Source organism: Leucoraja erinacea, chromosome 1 (assembly GCF_028641065.1).
Source record: "Leucoraja erinacea ecotype New England chromosome 1, Leri_hhj_1, whole genome shotgun sequence".
Classification (NCBI taxonomy): domain Eukaryota; kingdom Metazoa; phylum Chordata; class Chondrichthyes; order Rajiformes; family Rajidae; genus Leucoraja; species Leucoraja erinaceus.
The window spans coordinates 159,174,858-159,198,604 of NC_073377.1; the positions used below are offsets into that span (position 1 = coordinate 159,174,858).

At 39.3% G+C, this 23,747-nt stretch overlaps 1 protein-coding gene across 2 annotated transcripts in view; it reads right to left on the bottom strand.

Moving 5' to 3' along the window:
* lrba (LPS responsive beige-like anchor protein) overlaps positions 1-23,747 on the bottom strand; it is a 661,684-nt gene that overhangs the window by 59,908 nt on the left and 578,029 nt on the right. For both annotated transcript variants that reach the window (XM_055646656.1, XM_055646666.1), the window contains 4 exons: positions 10,866-10,955; positions 6,399-6,576; positions 5,751-5,813; positions 4,993-5,148 (listed from right to left, as the gene is read on the bottom strand). In XM_055646656.1, the coding sequence (XP_055502631.1) occupies positions 4,993-5,148; positions 5,751-5,813; positions 6,399-6,576; positions 10,866-10,955 (487 nt within the window). The remainder of the gene's footprint in view (positions 1-4,992; positions 5,149-5,750; positions 5,814-6,398; positions 6,577-10,865; positions 10,956-23,747) is intronic.

A 23,747-nucleotide genomic window follows, 5' to 3' on the forward strand; every position in this document is an offset into this window, starting at 1 on the left:
TAAAAACAGATGTAATGCTGAGGCTTTGTAAGACACTGTTCAAACCACATTTGGAGTATTGTGAGCAGTTCTGGGCCCCTTATGCGAGGAAGAATGTGCTGGCATTGGAGAGGGTCCAAAGGAGGTTCACGAGAATAATCCCAGGAATAATTGGGTTAACATATGATGAGCGTTTGACGCATTGGGCCTGGATTCACCGGAGCTTCGAAGGAACTTACCGAATAGTGAAAGAGGCCTGGGTAGAGTGGATATGGAGAGGATGTTTCTACTAGTGGGAGCGTCTAGGACCAGTGGCCATAGCTTCAGAATAAAAGGAAGTACCTTTAGAAAGGAGATGTGGAGGAATGTCTTTCGTCAGAGGGTGGTGAATCTGTAGAATTCATTGCCATAAAAGGCAGTGGAGGCCATGTCAATGGATATTTAAGGCAGAGATTGATACGTAGATTCTTGATCAATAGGGGTGTCCGGGGTTATGGGGGGGGGGAGAAGGCAGAAGAATGAGGTTGAGAGGAAAAGATGGATCAGCCATGATTGAATGGCAGAGTAGACATGATGGGTCGAATGGTCTAATTCTGTTCCTATAACATGACATACAAGGTTATTCTTTAATCATCATTGAATCAAAATCCTGGAATTCTTTACTGAATGGCATTGTGGAAACATTCTCAAGACACGGTATGACCAACATTAACCCCTCAGCAGAATTGAGAATGGAATATAACTGCTGGCCACATCTGCAATGCTCATCGGCCGAGAATGAAAATAAAATTCCAGTTCTGCTTCTCCATTACCATTGTTTCATCAACTTGTTCCTCGTGAACAGTTGGCAAACCCAACCTTTTTCTTTCCCATGGCAATGAATGGGCGGCGCGACTCTCGTCAGCAGCGGCCACTGCAGTCCGTCTGTTTTTTTATTATTTTCTGTTTCGTTTAAATGTTGTTTTTAATTATTTTTTTGTCGGGGTATGTGTGTGGCGGGGGCGGGGGGTGGGGGAAACTCTAAATTCTTTCCCCTGCACGGGAGACCCGACCTTTTCTTTGTCGGGTCTCCATTGTCGTTGGGGCTGCTACGTGGAGCGGCCTCTAGCAGGAACGACCTGGGGCTCCAGTCGCGGAGCTGCGGACGACTCACCTTCACGGAGCTGGCCGAGTCCGGAGCGGGTGGAGCTGTGGTGGAGCGCTGCTGTGGCCCGACCCCCGGAGTTTCGGAAGCTCCTACCGCAGGTCTGTGGACGGAAATACCGGGAGCCCGCGGGTCCCTGGTTGGAGACCGCTTTTCGGGGCTTCCACAACGGCGACTTCTCCCGCCCGAGTTGCGGGGTTGAAGATTACCTGGAGCGGGGCCTTACATCCCTGCCCCGCGCGGCTTGGAATTGCCGCGGGACTTTGTGAGCGCCCGCCGGGGGCTCCAACACCAAGACCCGGTGCTTGGCCTTGCATCACCCGGCGTGGCTTTAATGGCTGCGGGACATTTAACATCGCCCGCTGGGGGCTTTGACTCTGTCTTTGACTCTGACATGGGGGGGAGAGGGGAGTGCAGGGGAGAGATATGTTTTTTTTTGCCTTCCTTCACAGCGAGGAGAAGATGCGCTGTGAAGGATGTTTGTGTAAATTGTGTTGTGTCTTGGGTCTTTTTCGTTTTGTATGTATGACTGCAGAAACGACATTTCGTTTGGACCTCAACGGGGTCCAAACGACAAATAAATTGTATTGTATTGTATTGTATTCTTATTTCACTGGTTTTCAAGCATTAATTGGAAAAGCAGCAAATTGATTTTAAGCAATCATTAACAATTTAAAATCAATTTCTTTCTCAGAGTATAACGTGCATCTGCAGGAAGGATACAGGATATAAAAAAAATTGGCATAAACAGCACAATTAACGCCATGTGCAATATTCCATCGTGAATAGTAGATTTAAAGAGAGCAAGATGAAAATCAGAGCAGGGCTGAGTGAAAGTTTGTGGAGGAATTGAGGGGCATGGGTGAGATCAGTGGGTGTAGTGGAGAGTTCCAAAGGACTACGGACATATCCGGAGGGAGGAACTATGGTGATCACAAAAGATGGTAAGATGAAAAAGAACCCCACCTCAAAAAAGACCAATACTTCAGCCACCCAAGCAATGATTCTTGAACAATAGGTCTTAATCACAGTATAGAAGACTGTTGCATCATTAAAGGACTCGTCCAAAGCTGTTGAAAGGTGTCCAAGATGTTGTTCTTACATAATCTTCCCATCTACTTTCCCTCCCATCAATGATCTCCTTCTCAACACCCTATCCAAACTTTTGCTCAGCCCCATTGTAATCTCACATAAAAACAACATGCAAGTTGACTGGGAAATAGAATAATCGCCCAACTATCTTATGTTCCGTCACAAGTACCTCTGCTATTGTGTTAACTGTTCAAAGGGCAGTACAAAATTGCTTCAATTCATAAATAGAAATTACATCAAGCAACCTGTGACTACTCTTTGAAAATTCCAGTCAAATAGCAGTAAATTGTACATATATTCTCGTGAGAAAATTGTAGCAAGCCAGAGTCAACTGAAGTGCTTAGTATGTGGTCCAGTTCTTCTACAGCTGTCCCTAATCTGCTCTCCTCGGTGGAGTTCAGACCTTTGTAGATTATCACAATTCATATTTCTTGAGTTACTAACCAGCCCACAATCTGGTCAATTGTTCTCTGTCCATTTTCTTTAGAATAGCTAGTTAAAAACAGTATGGTTTTTAAAAAATAAGCACATCTTGATCAGTTAATTGACGCACACCTGATTGTAGTTAACTGATTGAACTGTAGGGTGAAAAAAGTATGTATATTTTGTTCCACTTGTTTAATAATGGGCCATTGTTAGAGTATTTTCTTTCCCTGCAAACAGTAATTGCTCAAACTTTGGAACAAAAACACAAACGTAGAATGCATTTGAGGAAAATACCACGAATATTGTTCTTTGGACTTAATTCTCTGGCTTGCTATAAATTACCCTGCTTGCAGAAATGAATTGGGGAGCAGCATTCTGATTCTACATTTTGCTAAACATAATGCTGTAATGTGCACAATATTTGGTGTTGGATTTGTCCTCAATTTTATCTTTTTGTAGCTTTGAAGAAATTGACAAGGAAAAATCCCCCCAAATTGTAACATATCTTCTCTTCAGCATCTTTTTTTCTATCCATGGCTAATAATGTTCCACAGCCCCTATTTTTAAAGGGTTAATTTAACTTGCTGAACTTCAGTCATTACCCGAGGTTGACCACAGACAATATGCACTGATTATCTATTGTGTAGCCATGCAGACGTTCCAATGGAATGTAATGCACAACTAGAATTATAAAGCTAACAGTTTGGCAAATCAAAACGAATCATTAGAACCCATCTGACTTGTTGCGTAACATTGAAATGCTTTGGGCCAAACTGGAGATAAATGTTGTGGCTGCCATTTTAATATCACTAGAGTGAAAAGGCTTTGGAATAATTAATTAAAACGTGTCATGCTCACTAGTCACAGTGGATCATTTACTTCAGATACTTAAAGAAAACTATCAATGTAATTTATCTTTACTTTAGGTACTTAAAGAAAAATAACAGTGTCATAAGGAATAGGAGTAGAATTAGGCCATTCAGCCCATCAAGTCTAGTCTGCCATTCAATCATGGCTGATCTATCTCCTGCACCATTCCCCTGCCTTCTCCCCATAAACTCTGACACCTGTACTGATCAGGTGTGATTTACATCTCAATCTATATATCTGAAGAAATGCATCATGACTAGTTAGTTCTAGCTTCTATAGACAAAAGATAACTGGGCCGAGAAACTGAGGCTTCAATTAAAAATGGCAATTTAGATTGAATTCTGAAAGCAGTGTTGCACATTAACTTGAAAACGTTGATAGCTCTTTTTGTTCTCTGTTTATTTCTTTGGTCATAAAATTCATAAGAAGGCAATAACAGTACAATAAGAGCCTTTTGAAGGATTAATATTTCTTGTAAAATCACAGAAAATTTAGGACTTTTTGTTGGTCTTATTGCATCCAGATCCAGAAAGAGCTACCTCACTTAATCCCACTTTCCATCATAGGCTCAGGAGCCCTGATGGTTCTTCATACACGTGCTACGTAAATATGATGAGGGATTCCTTCTTTCTCCATCGGGTGGCGCCACCACAGTGGCTGCCTCGCCAGCAGCTTGTAGTCCTTTTTCTTATTTTAGTGTGTCTAAATGTATGTTTTAATGTTTCTTAGTATGTCTTATGTGGGGGATGGTGGGGAGGGGGGGAAATAGGCGGAAAACCGTTTTTCAGTCACTTACCTGGAAGGAGATGTGTCGCTTCTTCGCACCACCCCCCCGCGGCCTACCAACTGGATTGACACGGCCTTTCCTACAGGAGACCAGCTAGCGCTTCAGCAGCAGGCGCAGCTGGGGATCGCCAGTGTTGGTCAAGGTTAGTCCGAGAGTTTATCCAAAGGTTTATTCGATGCCATGACTACTAAAAGAACGCATCCTGTATGTTTCCTTATATACCTTGCCAACCTATCCTGTTGTCTTTTGAGTATGAGCAGAGATCCTCAAAGAATCATTGAAAAAGACAACATTCAAAAATTTAGACATAATCATCTCAGAAACAATAAACCATTGGCATTCTTCGAATCAGACCGAGTGGTTAACGGTTTAAAATGCAAGGAAATATTTGAGAAGATTCATTATTACCAATTAAATCAAATAGTAAAAGGTTAAAGTAATGATGGTTAAAATGTGTACATTAAACATTTTTTTATAGATCCTGGACTGAATAAAGAGCAATTTTTTGAATTAACATAAAGAGCTGGATGTAGGGTTAATTCAAGTTCAGAAAAAAAAGATACTTGCTTTCTCTGCAAAAGAAAAAGAGCAGATGGTGTAATACTAAAAAGAAGAAAAAATTAGACTCTGACCCCTGTGATTACCCGTACCCTATGTCTGGTTCAGTGAATGCGCAGAGGAAAATGGCAATTACCTGTGTCGGTGGAGTAGACACGGAAACTCTTATCCCAGAAGCCACAAACCAGGATGAAGCGGTTATCGGCAGTGATCACAAAGCACTGGGAATTGACTTGAATGCTTTGATCCAAGAGGTCAGTAATTTGCCTTCTGTGCATGCCAGTGTTATTAGCTAAAAAATAAACAAGAGAAAACAGCATTAGTATTCTATCAGCAACACAGAAATATAGGTTATAACTTGTGCTTGAAAATGTTATATTACTGTAATTTAGACTTCTGAACAGCAGGCTCATAAAGCCAAGATCTGATCTCCTTAATGATGAAATCTTGGCATCAGTTCAATATTTTTCACCACTCAATGCAATAAAGAACTCTGCTGTTATTATGAAAATTTCCTCTGCAATGGAGACACTACATTACGGGGGCACCAATTTATCATAACCCAGCTCATTCACACTCATCAACAAGTCCAAGTGATGAAACGATCCAATATTATCCTGACAGTGCTTCATGCGCATTCTCAATCGCACATTATTACAGCATCCATATTAATTTTCACTGACACAGGTTCTATCCCTGTACAAATTAGGCAAACCAACGAGGGAGAGTTGATGAAATACCAGTGAATCCACAGCTCATTGCATTCCAATTTGCATGCAAATGGTTTATCAAGCAAATTCCATTCCCAACCACCATGAGTGAAAAACAACAGTAATCTCCACTTCAGTCCACCACACAGGATGTAATGAATTACAGAAAGGAAAGCTGACAGACCTATCAGAGGATCGATTTCAACTGGCAGCTGGTATGGCTGTTCTTGCATAGATCCATGAAGGCCTAAAATTGTAAATAAATAAGTAAATTAGATGCTGAAAGAGCTGCTCTGTGAAAAAAATGTTACGCTTTTCTACCTAAGCTTTGCATAAATGTGTTTTAGTGAATATTAGTTAGCATTCTTCACCAGATTAATTTGATCCCAGCAATGAAAATCATACCATTGAATCAAAAATATACATTGAATCTTTTCATTCGTTTTTGAAGAGGTTAAGAATTATTTTGGATTTCTTCTGATCCAAGCAGTACCAGTTTTTTTGTTTCATTCAGCAAACCTCATATGGTTTCCACCCCCCCTTTTTTTAAACTATTGACTGCTATCACTGCAGAGAATATTTGACAAATAATACATTCATATTATGCCACAATTTACAGATTTAAAAAGTAATTTAGAGCACATTTTACTGTGAAATTTAAAAAAATACGTTGTTCTAACATCATCATAATGTCACTGTATTTAGGATGCTGAAATAATAAACAAAATATTCTGTTTAATCATTGCAGATGTTACAGCACAGCTATCTCTTGACAAGTCAACACTCATAGAACATTAAATCTAGCTGTTGTCACTAACATCTCTACACTCACCGGTAACATTATGCCACTTGTTCACAGCAAACAGCCTGCTAGCAGTCACTGTAATAATGGCTGGTACAGCCAGGCCTGGCTGAGTGTTGGCAGCAACATGGGTGACCGGGGAGTTAGATGGGAACTTAAGTACCATGATGACATCTTGCTGCATCTGGTCTGTGAACATCAGAGGAGTCTGCAGGAGGAGATACTGTTCAGTGGCAAAATCCCAAATCAAATACAAATCAAAATAGAAAAAGTGACGGGGGATGAGGAGGAAGAAGAGGGAAAAAATGGCAAAGAGGAAGAAATAGATTAGCAGCAGAAAAAAGAGTACAGGTACGCTTATAGAGGATAACATCCCTTGCAAATGTTCTGATAAGAAGTTCTGAGCATCATTAAACACATTGCTCTCATGAGGAAAGAGCTTTAATTATTTTAAATAAAGAAATATTTATTTAGACCATAACTGAGTTGCCGTAATATAAAAGCAGAACAACATGGACGAAAAGAATAGGATATTTGTCGTGGGGGAAAAAAAATTCAGACAGAAAAAAAACAGAGATCAGTGTAAATGCGTGAACTTTAATTGTAAAGAAAAATAAATAAATAACCCGATTTCTATTTGTAAATTTGAAATATTTTGAGCTTTTCTGTTTGAAATTACAATGTCTTATCTATAAATACATTAATGCACTTCATACAAAATCTACAACTAGAAAATAGCCACCAAAGACAAAAATAAAACAGCAAACAGAATTCAACCAGATGTCGTCATGAAACAAAGCAAGAAATATTGCACTGCAGCCCGTACTTTAATTGTTCAAACAGCAATTCGATTTTTGGAGCATAAAGAAAGGTGCAAAAATAATAAGGTGGATAATAAGCTTCAGTGACACCCTTCTGTGAGAGTGGCTAAAAGCCAATCAATATTATGAGTTAATCCTCCCCAGACACTCATTCAATTAAAGGTGTCAGTAATGCCTCATCTGATGTAGCCTCAATTAAATCCAACTATCTGATCCAGTGCAAGCACTTGGGGATAGGGCAACAGAAATCTCAGCAGACAAATATGTATTGTGCATTTGTCTGCTAATTACTACACCTGGCATAAATTACCACTGATGCACTTTGCACAGCATGACACAACCTTATTTTCTAAAATCTGTGCCTCATTTTGAAGGCTAATTTGCTTGGTGAAACTAAATTAATTTTTATTAGGTGACTTAAACAATAAAGGGAAACTCTAACGGGTGGGGGTGGGAAGGGAGGAAAGCACTCCATCTTAAAAAGACACTTTTTGTTAAAATCTTTTATATAACAAGCTGCCCCAGTCATTTCCACGCTGATTGGAAAGAATATTTGTTTCCAGTTTAATGTTGCTAGATGTGAAGGAACACAACGACATGCATGTTGATGCTTGAATCCATATCATGTTGCTCGGATGCCTGCATTTTGCAGCTAAGATGTTGCAATAGAGGCTTATACAAGAAGATATCTTTTATCCAAGCACTGCATGCACAGAGCAATGTTCTGTGCCCAATCTCTCTGTTTTGCCCCCAAAGGATTAAGAAAAATAGGGAAGGAATTGCCTGGGCTATGATAGATATTGTTAATTTTATTATTTTTCTGCTTTTATACTGCCAAAATAAATTGTGATTGGCATTGAATAATCCATCCCATATGCTTGCACCAACAGTGTGCTTAAACCATTGCTATCTGACATTAAAATACATTTTCCCATACATTTACATTTTACTGACACAAGTTTCAAAATGCTAGAACCTTGAACAAAGGTGACAAAATAGTGGCATAGCGATTTGGAAGCAGGCGATTTGAGAGAGGCTGCATGTTAAGAATGTGTTAAGGCTTAGCTCGGGGAGAATTCAATGAGGCAGTTTAGGGGAAAATAAGGCAGGGCCTTTTTTTTTCTCTCAAGTTTCTCTAGTGGTTAGTGAAAATGGCTGTTGGTATGTGGGACATCAGGGAGACATCCAGTGTCGCTGAGGTTTAAACCTGTGGGAAGTGTGTCTAACTGCAGCTCCAGACTTCTGACTGGACGATTGTCTGGGATAATGAGAGTTACACTTGGGTACAGGCAGAAAGTAGATATGTGGCCACCAGGAAGTGGAGAGGAGAGAAGAGAGTGCAGAAATATTCTTTGGCCATTGCCCCTTCAAAACAGATGAGTGCATGGCTGAGGACTTGGTGCGGGGGGGCAGGGATTCATATTTTTGGACCATTTGGATCTCTTCTGGGGCTGAGGTATCTGTACAACAGAGACAGAAGTTTACCAGAACACTACCTAGATTAGAGGGTATTAGCAATAAGGAGAGTTTGGACAAACCTCAATGGTTTTCTCTGGAGCATCAGAGGTTGAGGGGAGATCTAATAGAAGTATATAACATTACAAAAGACATTGACAGAGTAGACAGAGACTCTTTTTCCTCAGGGTGGAAATGTCAAAGACTAGAGAGCATAGCTTTAAGGTGAGAAAGGCAGAGTTTAAAGGAGATGTGCGGGCAAGTTTTGTTATAAGAGTGGTGGATGCCTGCAACACGCTGTCAGCAGTGTGGTGGAGGCAGGTACAATAGTGGCATTGAATAGGCACATGGATATGCATGGAATAGAGGGATAGGGATCTTATGCAGGCAATGGAGGTTAGTATATCTTGGCACGGTGGGCCGAAGGGCCTGCTCCTTTGCTGTCCTGTTCTATGTTCCAAACCAAAAGTGCTGAAGCAACTCTGAGTCAGACATCATCTGTGGTGGGAAATGGGCTGATGATGTGTCAGTTGGGGACCCTTCTTTGTTATTTCAGATCCCAACCCAAACCACTGTCCTTTTACTTCCGCAGATGCTGCCTGCCGCGCTAAATTCCTGAAGCAGTTTTTCAAAAATAATCAAAAATGTTTATATTATTTTCCCCATTTCTCTCCTAGTCTGTCCCTTTTGAAACTGGTATATCTCACTACAATACAGCGACAGAGGTGATTGTGACCATGGGCATCTGATTCATGTTCCTACCTTTGTATACAAATCTGATGGACAATAGTAGGGCAACTGAAAGCTTTGGCTTATTCTCTCCCAGCATCCATTTAACTATCATTCCTGTAGGAAATATCTGGGTAGTGATTGCTGACCAGTTTTTAATGCCCATGTCAGGTATCAGAGTCTAATCTTATTGATTCTGCATTGCTTCAGTGACAAACATAGAGAGATCTCCCCTACTATCTTAAATGTCATAGAGTCATACAGCATGGAAACAGGCCCCTCAACCAAACTTGCCCAGCCGTCCAACATGCCCTATCTACACTCGTCCCACCTGCCGGCGTTCGGCCCATATCCTACTAAACCTATCCTATCCATGTACCTGTCCAAATGTTTTTTAAACATTGTGATAGTACTTGCCTCAACTATTTTCTCTGGCAGCTCGTTCCATATACCCACCACCCTTTGTGCAAAAAAAGATGCCCCTCAGGTTCTTACTAAATCTTTCGCCTCTCACCTCAAACCCATGCCCTCTGGTTCTTGATTCCCCTACTCTGGGTAAAAGACACTGTGCATTTACACTATCTGTTCCTCTCATGATCATACACAATTCAATAAGATTGCTCCTCAACCTCCTGTTCTAAGGAATAAAGTCTTAACCTGTTCACCCTCTCCCTATAGCTCAGGCCCTCGAGTCCTGGCAACATCCTCATAAATGTTCTCCGCACCCTTTCCAGCTCAATACATTTCCTATTACAGAGTGACCAAAACCAACCACAATACTGTAAATGTGGCCTCACCATAATACAATGTCCCAACTTCCATGCTCAATGCTCTGACTGATGAAACCCAATGAAAGCCTTCTTGAGCACCCTGTCCACCTGTGTGCCACCCTCAAGAAACTGTGTACCTGCACTCCTTGATCCCTCTGCTCTAAAACGCCCCCCAGAGCCCTGCAGGTCGGTCCTGCCTTGGTTAGACTCCCCAAAATGCAATGTTCTGTGTTCTGAGTGGTTTTTGCGAAATCAGATGACATATTTATGCATTTTCAAACTATTAAGACTAATGCCTTTTGCCTCACTCTTCAAATAATTTTTACAGCTTTGCAGGTAAATTCCAAGAGCATGAGATGATTCCCTACGTTATTTTGTTGCATGGCAATGCAACACAATAGTGATTACAAATTGAAGGTCCCTTTTAATGAGATGAGGTATGTACACAAAATGCTGGAGTAACTCAGCGGGACAGGCAGCATCTCTGGAGAAGAGGTATATGTTGACTTCCATCTATAATTGAGTAAATGATACAGAAACACAGGGCTGGAGAGTTCTTGCTGATATATTGAAATAATTACAAAGGCATTCAAGGGCAAAAGAACACAAATTAATGAAGCATGTAAACAATTGGATGCCTGTTCAGAGTGCGGAATACCAGACACCATATTTGGAACCAGATCTAAAGTGCAACTGGAACTAATGGCACACAACATACTTACCACTTGCATGGCAGAGCTTCTGGGAGGATGTGGTTCTATTAAAAGCTGAGAAGGAGTTTGACCAAAGCTTCGGATCTGGGCTTCGACAGCCTGTAGAAACATAAGCACACGATAGAGGCACCGATCACAGGCATCAGAAACTAAATGGTCACCTGAAAATGTCATGCAACACGTCTGGATTGCATCATTGTGAAAATCAAGCCCGTATGTTCACTATGGTTGGGAGCTTGGCACTAACACCTAGGATTATCTCATCACTTAACTGTACATGTTATTTCCACGAAACACTCTTAAAACATTCTCATTCCCTCCATTTGATAAGAAACAGAAACTGGCTGCTACAGCCACAATTCTGACCTTGCCTTTGTTTTGTCTCTCAGAGTGTGGTGCCTTCTGGTTTTGCACTTCTCAGTAAATAAAAGCAGAACTAAACTTAAACATATATATTAGTATTTTCTGTGCCAAACGTCTGATTACAAAAAAAGCTGAGTGCGGCAATAGTAAAATACAGAACAGTCTATCAATAGTGGCATTCCTAGTCAACCATTTGCACAAATTAAAGCAACATTTTATATTCTGTTCAATTTCACCATTGATTCATAATTCTCTGGTACAGTACTGGCTATTGTGAATCTGACATTTATTTCCAGAATGTTTTAACCCCTTCAAAACTGAAAGCATTCAGGCAGTTTTCATACTGCATACAATGTTTTCTCACATAACGTCTGGGATAATTTAATATATACGCGAGGCAATGAGCATTACTGTGGTACTAAAACGTTAAAGATAATAGACTTCATTTTAAAATGTCTAAACAGTTTACCCATAGCCATTCGGAACAGATACTAGCATCCTAAGATAAGCATAATTAAAATGAGTCTAGTGAGAAAGAAACAAATACAGGATGGTAGTTGTCATTCAGATGCCAATTTTTTTTAAAGAAATCTTATTCAACATTTTCGAAAAGGATATAATATTCCCTCCCCTGATGAATGTTTGAGTGCAATTAAACAAAAGACATCCAGATGAATTTAATGGTGGCATTTATCAAAAAGTTACAACTGAATGAATGCCAAATTAAAGTGAGATTATATGAACCTCAGATGTTAGATTTTAAAGAGCAATTGAGTTTTTTTTCCCAAGTTCAGTAGGTTCTTGAGAGACTAAAGGGCCTGTCCCACGAGCATGCAACCTGCATGCGGCAAGCGCGACCAAACCGGAAGCGGTGGCTGCACGGAGGTCGAGTGATCCCCGTACAGGGCCGGTCCCACCAGCATGCGCCTGCGTGCGGCGAGCGAGACCAAACCAGAAGCGCGGAGGTCGAGTGAGTGACGTGAAGTTCGAGCAAAGCCGCGGGAAGTTCGCGCGTGACGTATGGCGTCGAGACGCTGCGTATGCCTGTCGAGGCAGTGCGTGCGGCGTCGAGGCGGCTGCGCGGAATTTTTGAACATGGTCAGTTTTTCGGAGCTCCGTGCGATGTCGGGACCAGCTCCGCACAACTCCACACGGCTCCGGTGATCAAAGTGGGACCGGCCCCGCGAGCCCCTACGGCTAAAGCGAGCACGTTAGGTCGCGCTTGCTGCATGGAGTCGCATGCTGGTGGGACAGGCCCTTTAAGTCAAATGTTTGCTGGATAGAAGATAATGTGCGTTTAAGACCTCAAACAAATTGCTGCAGATAAAGTTATGATCTAAAGAACATAAGAGAATAAATAAAAGACAGAATTTAACAATGGATCTCCGACACTAGATTTTCTCAAAAGTTTATCTGATTTTCAGTCCAATCAATGTGCATGTGGGCTGATGAAGAATCTCGATCCAAAATGCTTCCCCTTCACAAATGCAATCAGGCCAACTGTGTTCCCCCAGCAGTTCTTCTTTCTGATGTGCAATGGGTATTGGCTCACAAAAGTTTATCCAATTTAAGAGTGAACAACATGCAATAGCTATTAAATCAATTTCTTGAATGACCTGAGAATAAGTTCCATGTGTCCAAGGAACACATTACTTAATAGTGAACTGAGAGGAATGACCTTTCAAAAATAGGCTCATCATGAAATGCCACCAGAAACATAGGCTATTAAAAATAAAATCAAATGGGAAAGATCTGTGAAAAAAGATGTTTGTTGCAAAGGCAGCCAAAAAACGATATAATTAGTTATGAATAAAACTTGAAAAGCAAAGGGTTCCCCATGCTAAATCCACCCAGTCATGCAATGGTCAGAACACAAACATGTATTTCTATTCATGTACTTTTAGCATTTAGATTAGTATGGCTAGTAGCAAATCTAAGAGTGTGCCTACATTGATATTATTGTAGAATCCTACATAAGGATGCATATTCTGGCACAATGACAAGGAAATAAAAAGTAAGTAATGACTTAAAGTGCTGATGGCATTTAGTTTACAATGAGCAATCAAAACAACATTTCCTTTCCTAATGTTACTTTAAACTCAAACAACTGATGAAAATGTACAAATTGCTTCAATGTCATTTTTATGATGCTCAAGTTTAAGTTGGTTCACTGAAAACCTACAATGATTCTCCAAATTCACTTTTATTAATGCCAATTCTTGAAATGTAAATACAAGTTATATTGCTATTATATTTGAAGTTTGTGCAGTGAGACAAAGCATGCTTCAAAGCTGTCAATTGCACAAGCAATGTGAGCTTTGCAAATTGCAAAAGAAATGCAGAGCCTGGAAAGTTCAAGCTACAAAAAGATGCCTTTTGCTCCACCTCGGTCTTTACAAAGTTTAATAGTACTGGCTGCTTTATTGAAAGAGGACACGGTATTAGAAACACTGTGGAAAATGTTTTCCTCTTTGTGCTGCCAAACTGACAGACAGCTATAATAGGACCCACCTAACTTCAGAAACATGGTATAACCCAGACCTCATGTCTGGAGGTCATCTCCTTCACTATGCTGTCTGGACTACAAACAGTAGTAAACAAATTAAAGACCTTTTTAATCGGCAATAGTTATTTTCACTCCAGGGGTTTAGGGAGAGGGACTGTATTCCACTGTTCAACTTCAAATAATTCACAAACTAAAATGATTTTACAAAAACAATGTTGAGACAATCAAACTTCCTGCTAGCCAAGAATATAGCACTGATGCAGATATTCCTGAAATAAAATTAGAGAAAACATTATTTCCTTATAAATACTCTGTTCACAATTTAAATGTAGCCATTTTTAATTCCCCGAATGGAACAGAAGACTTGGCCCCAAACATTAACTCTTGATTTTGAATGACTCTTGAGCTCTGTTCCTCTTATCTCTTGTCTGCCCAATACATCCTTGGGCATTCACCCCTCATCCCGATAGCCCTTAGACCTCATCCCCAGTCATAAATCGCTAATCTTTTCCATCTGCTTTCTTGCTATTCTGTCTTCTTTACCTTTTCCCCAGATATACAACCTGCTCTTTTCACTCTCCAGATCAGTTATATCAGTGATTTATGTCTTCTGTTTAGCCCTATCTCAACATCTCTCAAAACCATCCTTCAAAAATAAATTATAGAACACCTCGCACATTCAACTGTTATTATCTTTCTTAAATGTTGGAATGCATTGGTCAGCATTTAAGATGCGTCCATAAATACACAGGTAAATATCAAAATCAGGTCGTTGCAGTAGCTCGTTGCCCAGAGGTTTTGCTCAAACAATACTTGATTTTAAAACAGCAGGAACAAAACAATCAAAGGACATCCCTTTCCATCTGCCCTTTTTGTGATGCAGAAAAAAGTCTAAACATCAAATGGAACACAGTCCATCTCACAGTGGATGAACTTAGTTTTACCTTCGATTATTCCTAAATCACATCCTTCACAAGGACCAGATTGAGAAGATTAAAAAATTAAATCAATGTCCAAAATATCATTTGTAAGATTACAAACTCAAAATGGGAAGTGAACACAAACAATTGGGTCTCTATGCTCACCGTGTCTTACCCAGAATCAAATATGTTAGCCTGACATTACACTGCTCTGTCCATGAAAATAAAATAATTGAAATTATCATCACAGGGTGCCTTTAGCCAGCAGCTTGTATATCCTCACTGGAATAGTACCATCAGATCTCTTAAGTGTTGCGACCAGCCAAGAAAAATAAAAATGACAACCCGAGGATGCTGGGCGTCTTCTACATTGTCAGGCAGCAAGCTTTATGATGATGATTTGGGACAGTCACAGATTACAAGCCTACTCCGTGGCGTCAGTATGTTTACTGTAGTGACCAAGCAGTTTCCAGTGGGGGAAGAGGAGGATGAACCACACAGATCCCTGGAGCTCCTGGCTGCAAATCAGTTTAATTCCTCTTCCACCTCTATACTGACCTGTCTATCCTTTGTCCCCTCCTCTGCCAGGTAAGGTCAAATACAAATCTGAGGAACGCACCTCATATTCTGCCTGGGTAGTCTATAACTAGCACCAGCATTGAATGTTTTCAATTGAGGTATCCTGCTGCCCCCTCTGCCCCCATTTCACCACTTCTGTTCAAACAAGGTCATTTTATACAATCATCTCCACCCCCCAGTCTACAATACCCTTTTTCTTCACCGCCTATCCAAATGCTCATCACCCACACTCCTCCCACTGTACCAGCTACCTCCCCTCTATTCATACAGTTAACATGAAGAGTCACAACCAGAAATTTACCATCCACTTCCCTCACCTGCTGGGATCCGTCATCAATTTGTTTTGTTTTTTGCTCTGTGAGAACACTGCAATATCAAATCCTACAACTTCAGGTAATTCTTTCTCTACCTGTATGCAAATAGTCTAAGCGATGCTACCTGACATATTGAGTTACTCCACCACTTTGTGGCTTTTTTTTTTGTAAACCAGATTCTGCAGTTCTTGTGTCTCCTTTTTACTGATCTAATAGTTCAGTTTTTTCTCTCCCCATTGACATAGTCCAACCTGTAGAGCACATCCCACAGCCTTGAATTTTTTAACTTTACTTTCCTTTGTGTCCTTGCTTTTTAATTATTTTAATTCCCCTCCCCCCCCCCCCCCCCCGCCCCCCTCCACGACTTTTCTGAAAAATGGGCCATATTCTCCCACCCTAACCGGCCCCATTAAGCCATTGACAAGATGGCCTCATTTTCAGCTTATCCACAGAGCAACCCTGGCCTCATCCCATCCTCTTTCCCATGTCCATCTCGACTCACTCTCCCCTTTAGCTTGATCCCAACTTGTTTTCTCTTTCTCAGTTCTGACGAAGGGTCTTTGACCCAAAAATGTGTTTCCATTTCCAAAAATGCTAAATAACCAGCTGAATGTTTCCAGGAGCTTGTTTTACTTCAGATTTACAGCATCCAAGGTTTTTTGATTATCATTCATTGGTTGCTGACTGCAAAATTCAGTTAAGTGATGATTTGCCATATTCAGTTTTCCTTCCTCCACTTCCATTCTTTTGTCTCATCAAACATCACCATGCAATTTCCTTTCGAATACTCTTTTGCCCAATTCTTAAACTTCTTCCCAATTCTTAAACCCCTCCTTTCCTACCGGCCTAGTCATCATAAACCAAATTAGTGGTTGAAATGACCATACAATTAAAATCTGACCTGAATCTAACCACCTAACATTTTTCTATACTTGAATCAACACCGAAGGGTTTGCAGAACAGTAAACTCAGACATTGACACTGACACTGACATTGTGAGATGATACAAGGGACAGTGAAGTCTCTTGTTTATCTTGCATGGGCAGATGTCACCATTTGATCATAGTGAACCTGAATCTGACACATGGGAGAATGCTTTTTAATCTCAAACCCATCAACTCCCTGGCTGCATATTACCACCCGAGTATGATACTGAGGCAAATTTGAAACAACACCAAAGAATCACGGCACATCCTCGAATATGGTTCAGTCTACATTCCCTTGTCAAATATCACACTTTTCTAGCAGAAGCCAAAACTTGACACCACCAACCAGAAAATGAATTCCAAGCTCGGGGTAATGATCCATGTTAAATCCAAACAAGCAGTTGCAATGCAGAATTTTGTAGTGGGAAATCAGTGAAATCTGCACTTGCAAAATGCAAGAAAATATTATTTATTTTCATAATTAGCAGACTAGGATCTCTAATAACTTCCAAACCAAAAAAAAAAAAAATGCTTATAATTAGGTCCCTTCATCTAAGTCATTGATTATAAATTGTGAAATGCTGGCTCCACACCACAGTGCCCTTCAGTACCCAGCTAGTTACTAGCCGGCAATCAAAAAATGATTTGCTTTGCTTTTTCTGTTCATCAACCTAGTCTTCAGTGTATTCCAAAGTATTGTGCCCAACACCATGTGCTTCACATGTTTATGTGAATTTTATTTAAATTAATTGCAGAAGTATTTGAGCACAATAAAAGTTCAACAGATTTATTCTGAGGATTGGGGGTGGAGCGGGGGGGGGGCTTGTCCTATGGGAAGAAATTGAGCAGATAGGGCCTGCATGCTCCTGAATTCAAAACAATGAGAGGTGATCTCATTGAAACATACAACATTTTATGGAATTTGACATAACATATGTCACAACAATGTTTCCCCTGTCAGGGGTGTCTAGACCAGAGATTAGAGTTTTAAAAGTAAGAATCGGGCATTACAAAACAGAGATTAATAAGAATCTATTTACGAAGAGGGAAGTGAACCTTTGGAATTCTCTGTCCAAGAGGGATGCGGAGACAGTCTCTCTCTGCACACAAGGAAGACATTTTGGATATTCAGGAAATCAAGGAATATGGAGAATGCAGAAAATTAGAACAGGGATAAAAGATACGCTGCAATCTTAATCAATGGTGGAGTGGGCACAAGGGCTGAATGGCCAATTCCTAGTCTGTGTCTTCTGTCCTCACATCATCCACTTGTCCCATGTCCAGGCAACATTACTCATCCAATTCCTTACTGAGCATCACACCCATGGGGTCAAATTAAAACAGCCTCTCATGAATACGCTTTCTAAGCCCAAGCAACCTTCCCCATCTAATTTCATACAACCACTAACACAGTGTCAAATTAACAGCCAAAAATAACTCTCTCATTCCTGGTTCAGTTCTTCCTTTCCCTGGTTAAATGTCTATCTTAAGTATCCACCACTTGCTAACATGGAGCCAAACTAAACCAGCTGAAGTATTGTGTCAGGCTGGGAAGCATGACTTTGTGTGAATAATTTGGCAGAAGATGAAGCCAACACAGCCATAATCCGAACTCAACATGCGCCACTGAGTTTCGGTCAGGTAGACAGGCTTTATACCACTTTATAAAATGATCAGAAATATCCATCTAAACTCACAATCAACATTATGGCAAAATGCCAATCGAAAATAGTAAGGTTGGAATAATGGATAGTTCCATCAATAGACAAATCTAATTTTAAACAGCAAAACAAATTACATTTTGAAATTTCTTTAAATAACATCATTTCTGAGAATTCAAAATAATACACCACTTACTTCATGCCAATTAACTCATTATGGAAAATTTGATATCATTCCAGAAACAAAATCCACTGAATGGTCAGTAGTTGGGGGAAATGTGTACATAAAAGATAAACAGAAGGATTTTTTTTTTTGGAAAAATGTCCTGGGTACATTCGTGAGGCAAGTAATATGATCTTTCTTGGAAACATACAATACATTTGAACAATCTGGAGATTAATGATACACATTTGGATTAGTTATACATGAAACTAATAGTACTTTGGTGAAAAATGGTTTACTAGCTTCTGGTTGGTGTCATTTTTATCTGAGCTCCAATGTATTAGATCAAATTCTATTAGTAATGTTGTGAAAATCTGTTTCAAACACAACATGTTGATACAAATTCATCCTTAAGTAAATGTTGAATTAATTGGCAGGAATTATTTTTGGAAATATTGAATACATACGCAAATCTCACCATGGAAATAAATACATACTGTGATTTTCTCACTCCTGTTCCAAAATATTTTATTTAGATTAACTGCAAACTTAGATTAAATCAACTTCAGAAAAATAAATTGACGTGTGCTCACTGGCTACTTTAACAAACAATTTTTTAAGCTCTTGATACATGCAAAAAACACTTTGGGGCATTAAGATTATGCATTCAGCGAGACACAATTTTAATGAAGTGCCAATTTTGGTCAATAAAGCTAATTTTTAGCATTTACTTCTGACACCAGCTGAAAACATTGCCTGAGATTAGTTTTTGAAACTAAAATTAGGAATTGGCAACAGTGGTTACTGGGAACAATACCCAAGTCGAACCATTTTCTTGTAATCTATGTTTTATTTCTCCATTGGAACCACTGAAGTTTCAAATGTTTCATATCCCCTGAAAAGTTTTACTCTGACAAAAATCCATATAAGTGCATGTTTTATGCTTAAACTGATTGCAAAGAGCAATAGTGTTTAGTGCGCTTTTGGTTTCAAAGTAAGGTCTAGTCTAATTGGGTCCTGATTATTATGCCTATTTGGGTGAACTAGTCTGCTTTTTAAAATTATCCAGTTTCCCTGAGAAAACAGCAAAAATGTTGCCTGCAAATAAACTCATGTTGGGCGCTGTTGATTGGAAATGTCAACCTTCCAACAAAGACTGAAAAAGAATGACACATGCTGTGTTCATTATGGCTTGACCCTTAAAATGAAAAATTCATATTTCCTGATTTGAACTTATTTTTAAGTGTATCCATCAACTTGGGGAAATGCTAACAATATTGTGAAAGGGCATGATCATTCAAATGCAGGTCCAAGACTAATTAGTCTTATTAGTAAACAACAGCAAGCAAAATCTACACCTTCCACATGCAAACGTGGAAGATTATAGAAAAATCTTTGTTGTTTAATAGTAACTGCGATAAGGAATTCTGACTTTTTCAAAAATCCTAACGTTTCCACATCAGCTCTCCATTTTATAAAGTGTAGGTAAATTGTCAAGCAGAAAGTCCCCACAGTCTGACCTGTTATTAGCACTACTCTATTAAACCTAATTTTTGTGGCTGCCAAGCAGAAAAACAGGAAGTAATCATGGTCTGTAAAAACTTGCAATTGTTTCCCCACCAGGGCCCTTCTTACTAACATAATGTGAGGCAATACATTCCAAACCTATTAAAATGTAGACCTTGCCGGACATGCTCACTCTAGCTGCAGCCTTCCAGCTGTCTGTCGGCTATAATATATCCCAGCTGTCAATCCTGAAGGAAACCAGTCATTTAGACCAGAAACTATTTAATCCAGAATGTTACAGATTTCTCCAGAATTACAAATACATCGATAGTATTATTTGGATGGGCTGAATCAAATCTAGCTGGATGGTCAGGAACAAAAGAATTGCAATCATCGGTTTGTTTATGGAGCTTTAGAGTAAGACAACATTAATATTTCATGTCTCAAGGGTGTTTACAATCACTGGGAATGAAAACATAAAGGGTAAAAATCAATTCATATCAATTGGAATTTCACCTTTTGAAATGCAAAACACTGCAGAGCACATTCAAGAAACAAAAAAAAGTCATCTTCAACATGTAATCATTTTCTATAAAAAAAGAACATGGACAAATTGTGTAAAGCACTGATTGAAAGGAGTACTATTTAAGCATTTTGAATGCAAAATTGTAGATCTTGTGTCGCAAATGGATCTGTGCATCATAAATATAGAAATGTTAATGGCTTTTAACAGAGTTTACCTTGTCATGGCAGCTAAGATGTCCAAGTTATTTTTGATGAGCAAGATAACTTATTTTTGTTTGAAGTACAACCATCCATTAAGTGTGTAAAGTAGTAACAAAGCCTGAAGCACCCCAGTTCTTTCTTACCATTTTGGTTTAGAGTTTATTTTTCTGCCCCATGCTTCAGAACTTGCAGCCATCTGGACAGCACTGATCCTGTAATTGTTTATATAAATTCTACAAAGATTTCAGTAACCTCTATGATAGTAAGTATGATGAATTTACAACTCATTGACATTGTTTTCTAAATACTTGATTTCTATCTTTACTCTGGAGACTGCAACCTCAATTCCATGTCCACCTGCCCAACAAAAGGAAATTATCTTAATTTCTCTTTTGATTATAATTTCTAGAAGAACAAACATGCATCATGGTAAGTGGATGATTTTGGACTTCCGATCACTTTGATATAATCTGTAAAATTGTAAAATTAAATCTTTTGTTTACGCATACATCACACCCAAAATCTTCCTACCCGACTCCAAGGACCATGCGACACGTTTCCACAAATTGCAGCATTTAAACCTTTAATTATTTTTGATAATATGATACAACTGTATTGTACCCAGAGCTCTATACTTTAGACCTGGGATCTCGAGTCTCACCATTGCTGCTTGAGAATTTAAATTCAAGTAAATAAATTAATTTGGAATTAAAAATAAAGTATCAATAATGAAAACCACAAAATTGCCAGATAGTCATAACAACCCATAATAATCAATGTGCCTCAAATTAGAAAAAGTGCCATGCTTGGTCAAGTCTGGCCAATAAATATGACTTCAGACCAATGTGGCTGATTCTTAACTTCCCTCTTAAGTCATCTAACAAGGTACTCAATTCAGGACCAGGTAGAAATTGACAATAAATATTAGGGCTGGAAATCCCATTAAAGTATTAAGATCTCAAACCTTGCAAAAGAAAAATGGACTTACTACCATTCTGACTTTCCCTTGTGGAGATTTAAGAACGAGAATCAGTGTACAATATGTCCTGCATTATTACACCTATTCATTTAACAGTATATCTGCACAGTATAAACTACATCTCCTGATGGATAACCTCCTGGAACAGCACCTCATATTCCAATTGGGTAGCTTACAACCCAATGTTTTGAACATTGAAGTCTCAAATTTAGGTAACTATAACCCCACCCCCCTCCTTCCCCCACAGAACACCCTCGCCTCCCTTCCACACAGAACACCCTTGTCTCGCTTCCCCACACAACTCCCCCTTATCCCACTACCTTCTCCCGTGGCCCAACTAGACGTATCTATTTGTCCGCACCCCTCCACCTAATTCCTTCCTCTCGCTTCACAATTTGCAACTTCTGTCTTTTCATCTCTGGCCTTTATCCAACCATCTGCCTCTCAAAAACCTCTCTCACTTGTATCCATCCATTATTTGTCAGGCTTTGGCCTACTCCACCTCTCCCCATCCCATCAGTATGAAGGGTCCCGACCCAAAACGTTACCCATCCATGTTTTCCAGGGATGCTGAGTCACTTCAACACTGTCTTTTTTTAATTTAAGGTGATACTGTGTCTGACAATCATACCATGAAGAAGTTTTTGTAAAATACATGCTTTCTCTGTTTCATTCTGTATAAGTGATCATCTCAATACTGACTGTGGATGATCAGCCATGATCACAGTCAATGGCGGTGTTGGCTCGAAAGGCCGAATGGCCTACTCGTGCACCTATTGTCTGTAATGTTCATCTAAATGCAATGAAGAGGAAAATAATTCTGCCTTAAAAATGAGAAAGCAACATTAATGCAAATAGTTTCCTTTTAAATATAAAGAATGTTATCATTTAAGGCATGTGATGATCAAAAACATTTGCTTTAAAATTTTAAATTACGAGGGAAAAAGCTGTCAGGTTAATCTTAAAGTCCTTACAAGGAAACTTGATTCCATTCAGCACTCAAGCCTGTTTCAGCTAAACCTCAACTGGTTTGAAAAGCAGTAGCCAATTTCCTGTAATTAATCTAATGTTGCTGATTACTGATTAACAAGTGAGCAAATAGTTCACAAGCTCATTATCCAAGAATCGGTGATTGCAACCAAATGTTCTTAACTTTTCCCTTTTTTATTCTGTAGAAATGGCATTATCAACAAAACTGACCAAGTACTTCTCAAGTCACCAGCACAGATTAGTAAATAAATGGGCGTGAAAAAGAGTTATTGAGTTCAGGAATGCAATTTCCAAAATGTGGTCCAAACCTTTTTTCTGTTTTTCTTTGTGGTCCTATAGACATAAATGTATTTGTTTTATTCCAATCTGTAATATGCATATTTTCTGTCTCTGAAAAAAAGGTATCTCTTGACTTTGTCAAAACATGCACTTGGTTTACAAAAGTATAATAAGACTGTAGCATTGGTATTAAGTTCATACATTTTACATCGGAAGGTTGTCTTGAAGTGAATATCAAAACCCACAAGGAAATAATAATGTTTCCTAGAACCTAGTCTTTCAGTCTCACTGTTTCCAATAGAAAACCCATTAAACTGCAATTTGAAAAGCACTACATTTCTTCAAAGCATATTAATGGAGTCTTTTGGATTAAACACAATTATGGTTCAGCTAGTTACTTGTCTGTTTAGCACTAACAGATTAGTGAAACAGTACATTCTTCAGAAATCAAACTTTATTCACTTATATAAAAGAGTTCTGATTAATTGAATGAATGCAATCAGCAGAATGAATTTGCATGGACATTCACAATCTGCCTTCTTTTAGCTTAACCAACCAGTCATGTGCAGCAAAAAATAAATACCTTCATTATGAAAAGGAGCACATAAGTGGCATAATGGGGCCCGAGCTAGGGGGAAGGAACAGGAAGCCCCAGCTGGAACCAAAACTACAAGGTACCGAGCTTACATCACTAATCATCTCTATCGTCACAGTATCAGCAGTCACCTGGGATTGGGGCAAAATAATTCTTTAAGTTTAAAAAGAACTAACACTTCTAAAATATCTGTTCCCTTTTACTTTCTTCATCTATTATCCTTAGGTTTACCAACATTGTCATTGAGGAGGGTGAGAGACAATAGCAAAACTAAATAAGATAATTGATTTTTTACAATATTTGCAACAATAAGCTCCTGGAGGCATCTAACAATGAAGCTTTTAGAGAGACCTAACTAGATACATGGACCACCAAACTGGGGAG